Source organism: Microtus ochrogaster, chromosome 2, assembly GCF_000317375.1.
Source record: "Microtus ochrogaster isolate Prairie Vole_2 chromosome 2, MicOch1.0, whole genome shotgun sequence".
Lineage (NCBI taxonomy): Eukaryota > Metazoa > Chordata > Mammalia > Rodentia > Cricetidae > Microtus > Microtus ochrogaster.
In genome coordinates this window covers 15,321,124-15,324,791 of record NC_022010.1, presented here as the reverse complement: position 1 = coordinate 15,324,791, position 3,668 = coordinate 15,321,124, and the positions used below count along the sequence as shown (strand labels likewise).

Sequence of the window (3,668 nt, the reverse complement as noted above, 5' to 3'; positions counted from 1 at the left end):
ATCTGTAATGAGGTCTGGTGCCCTCTTCTGGCCTGTAGACATACACACAGACAGAATACTGTATACATAATAAATAAATAATTAAAAAAAAACAAAAAAAAATCTTTGTGTTAATGAAAAAGCACTGAGGTGCAAATATCTCTATAAAAGGATGCCCAGGAATGAAATAGCTGGGTTATGGTAATACTATTTTTAATTTTTGTTTTGTTCATTTGTTTGTTTTTTTGAGACAAGGTTTCTCTGTGTAACAGCCCTGGTTATCCTAGAACTTGCTTGGTAGACCAGGCTGGCCTCAAACTCACAAGAGATTTGTCTGCCTGCTTCTGCCTCCCAAATGCTGGGATTAAAGATGTGTGCTGCACCCACCACCCAGCACACATTTATTTTTATAGTTTTTTTGTACATATGTTGGTGTTTTTTTGTTTGTTTTGTTGTTTGGTTTTTTTGGTTTTTTTTTTCGAGACAGGTTTTCTCTGTGGCTTCGGAGTCTGTCCTAGAACTAGCTCTTGTAGACCAGGCTGGTCTCGAACTCACAGAGATCCGCCTGCCTCTGCCTCCCGAGTGCTGGGATTAAAGGCGTGCGCCACCACTGCCTGGCTATATGTTGGTGTTTTTAACTTCTCATTACTAAACTGCTTTGGTTGGCTAGATGTGATGGCTCATCCCCAGCACTAGGGAGGCGGAAGCCAGTGGACTGCTCTGAGTTCAAGGCTAGCCTGGTCTATACAGAAAGTTCTAGGCACATACTGAGACCATGTCTCAAAACAAAGAATCAAAAAGACTGCTTTGCGAAACATCCATAACATGGGGGGGATGGGAGAAAAACATATTTACACACAGAAGATTCCTTTACTATTTCTCTTTTTAAAATTTGTTTATTGATATTTATTGAGCTCTACATTTTTCTCTGCTCCCTTCCCTACCTCTACCCTCCCCTTTTCAACCCTCCCCCAAGGTCCCCATGCTCCCAATTTACTCAGGAGATCTTGTCTTTTTATACTTTCTACTTCCCATGTAGATTAGATCTATGTAAGTCTCTCTTAATGTCCATATTGTTGTCTAAATTCTCTAGGATTGTGGTTTGCAGGCTGGCTTTCTTCGCTTTATGTTTAAAAACCACCTGAGTGATAATTGTCTTTCTGTGTCTGGGTTACCTCACTCAAAATAATGCTTTCTAGTTTCATCCATTTTCCTGCAAAATTCAAGCTGTTGTTATTTTTTCTGCTGTGTAGAACTCCATTGTGTAAATGTACCACATTTTTCTTTTCCATCCTCTGATCGAGGGACATTTAGGTTGTTTCCAGGTTCTGGCAATGACAAACAAAGCTACCTATGAACACAGTTGAGCACATGTCCTTGTGGCAGGATTGAGCATCCTTTGGATATATACCCAAAAGTGGTATTACTGGGTGTTTTTGGTTTTTTTTTAAAGTTTTTTTTTAAATATTTATTTATTTATTATATACACAATATTCTGTCTGTGTGCATGACTGCAGGCCAGAAGAGGGCACCAGACCTCATTACAGATGGTTGTGAGCCACCATGTGGTTGCTGGGAATTGAACTCAGGACCTCTGGAAGAACAGGCAATGCTCTTAACCACTGAGCCATCTCTCCAGCCCTTACTGGGTCTTGAGGAAGGTTGTTTCCTAATTTTCTGAGAAATCACCACACTGACATCCAAAGGGGTTGTACCAGATTGCATTTCCATCTTTTACTATTTCTTAGTGCTGCAATGCCTTAGCCAGGGATGTGCAGTCTCAAGTGTAGGAGAGGCTTCACCTCAACAAGGCTCATGCCACAACTAGTGCTGGAGCAGAGGAAGTCCAACAACAAGATTAGACAGTGGCTAGTCAACCACAGTGGCAGCCACTCATTAGAAAGTTCCTCTTGGGCAGTGCTTACGGGCTACTAAACAGCTACCTTCATCAAGCAGACCCTTTCATCAGCTATGTGTGTCTTTTCTAGGCCATGCTCTCCTGAGTTGCAGAAATTAAGTTGGAGCAAACCCAAGGAAAGTCATTTAAAAAGTGCATTAGTAAGAAGCTATATCCTGAAGCCCAAATATCTACACAGATTAGGACCACAGATGACTATAAAGTGTGACGTAGGCAGGCCACATGGCTCCTGTGCTTGGAGTCTTCATGTCAGTGGCAGCACCGACCACACCCTAGTCTCCAAATACTAAGTGATTCCTAGGTATACTAAGGAAACAAAACAGTCACTGGGCCCAGTGTAAGCCCTCCACCTACTGGCTCTTCACTTTAAATACCACAGCTCCTGACCCAGCACATGGTGCAGCAGCAGAATGCTCATGCAGTGGGCATGTGTGTGAGCCCCACCATAGATCTGCAATACAGAAGATGACAATCCAGTTCCTTCCTTTCCACTCTTTCTAGCACAGTCACAAGGAACAAAAGATCCCTGGCGAAGGCACTGCAGAGAGCAAGGCGGACCCAAAGGGGCCCCCTTTCAAGATCTCATCACCAAAATTCCCTTCTAGGAATTTTGTCTAGGGAGAACTGACTGAGGGATATTCCCACGGTTGCCTGTGTACTTGCCATCTGGGGTACTGTAAAGTTCTGACCCAGAGGCACCTTTTCTTCATGTGTAGTCAGAGTTCATCTTAGTCAGATTCCTGGCCTCTTAGAACAGGAAAGGATGAGACCCAGACCTTGAAAGCCTGACTGAAGCTGGGCATGTTAGAGAAAGCCCATAATCCCAGCTACTTGGGAGGCTGGAGGCTGAGTCAGGGGAATTGCAAATTCTCAGTCAATCTGAGTTACATAATGAGACCCTGTCTTTAGAAAAGGGGGGAGGGTTAGGATAGAAGGAAGGAAAAGGAGGAGGGAAGGAGAACAACAGTAGGTCAGTCCTTACATGAAAATATATTTTCTCAATAACTACTTTTCATTTTAAAGCAACCTGAAAATTCAAAGCCATATACTTGGATTGTGAATTGTATAAATTTCCCAGACCTGGTCATCATTTTTACCATTTTTCTACATTTTGGTGCTTCTCAGACAGCATCAGGTGTTACACCACTGACAGGCACTCTGTGTGTAGTTTTGAAGAAGCAGGAAACACGTTCCATCCCATCCCATCCCAGCACAAGGCAGATATCACCCTTACCCAGGGATTCTCCACTCGAACTCTTGAGGCAGAAACTCCCTGGAGTAACAGAAAAGGTGACTTCCTCTTGATTTGACGTTAGAAGAACAATGGCCTCAGCCAGCAACCTGTAAAATGTGATGAAATGCATTGATTGACATTTATCTGGAAGTCAGCTGTAACCTTACTGGTATTCAAATCTTGATTCTGGAAACAACCAGGTCTGGGTTTAGGAAGCTTCCTCCAAAGTCTGCCTTCTTTCTTACTGTGATTTTTAAATTCTACTTTCCTTAGAAGGCTCACTAAGAACTTAGAAATTAAGGGCATGAGAGATGGTTTACTGCCTTAGGAAAACATGCAGGAACCACAGGGTGAACAGGACACAAGGACGGTTCTTCGATTCTGCTTCCATGCTATAAAGGGTGACAGCAGAACATGGAGCTACTCACAAACAGCTGAGGTGGCCGGGCGATGGTGGCGCACGCCTTTAATCCCAGCACTCGGGAGGCAGAGGCAGGCGGATCTCTGTGAGTTCGAGACCAGCCTGATCTACAGAGC

General features: G+C 43.5%; 1 protein-coding gene across 1 annotated transcript in view; it reads right to left on the bottom strand.

Moving 5' to 3' along the window:
- The window catches only part of Rad9b (RAD9 checkpoint clamp component B), a 26,309-nt gene that overhangs the window by 11,675 nt on the left and 10,966 nt on the right, over nucleotides 1-3,668 (bottom strand). The window contains exon 5 of the mRNA XM_026788335.1: nucleotides 3,132-3,238. Within this exon, the coding sequence (XP_026644136.1) occupies nucleotides 3,132-3,238 (107 nt within the window). The remainder of the gene's footprint in view (nucleotides 1-3,131; nucleotides 3,239-3,668) is intronic.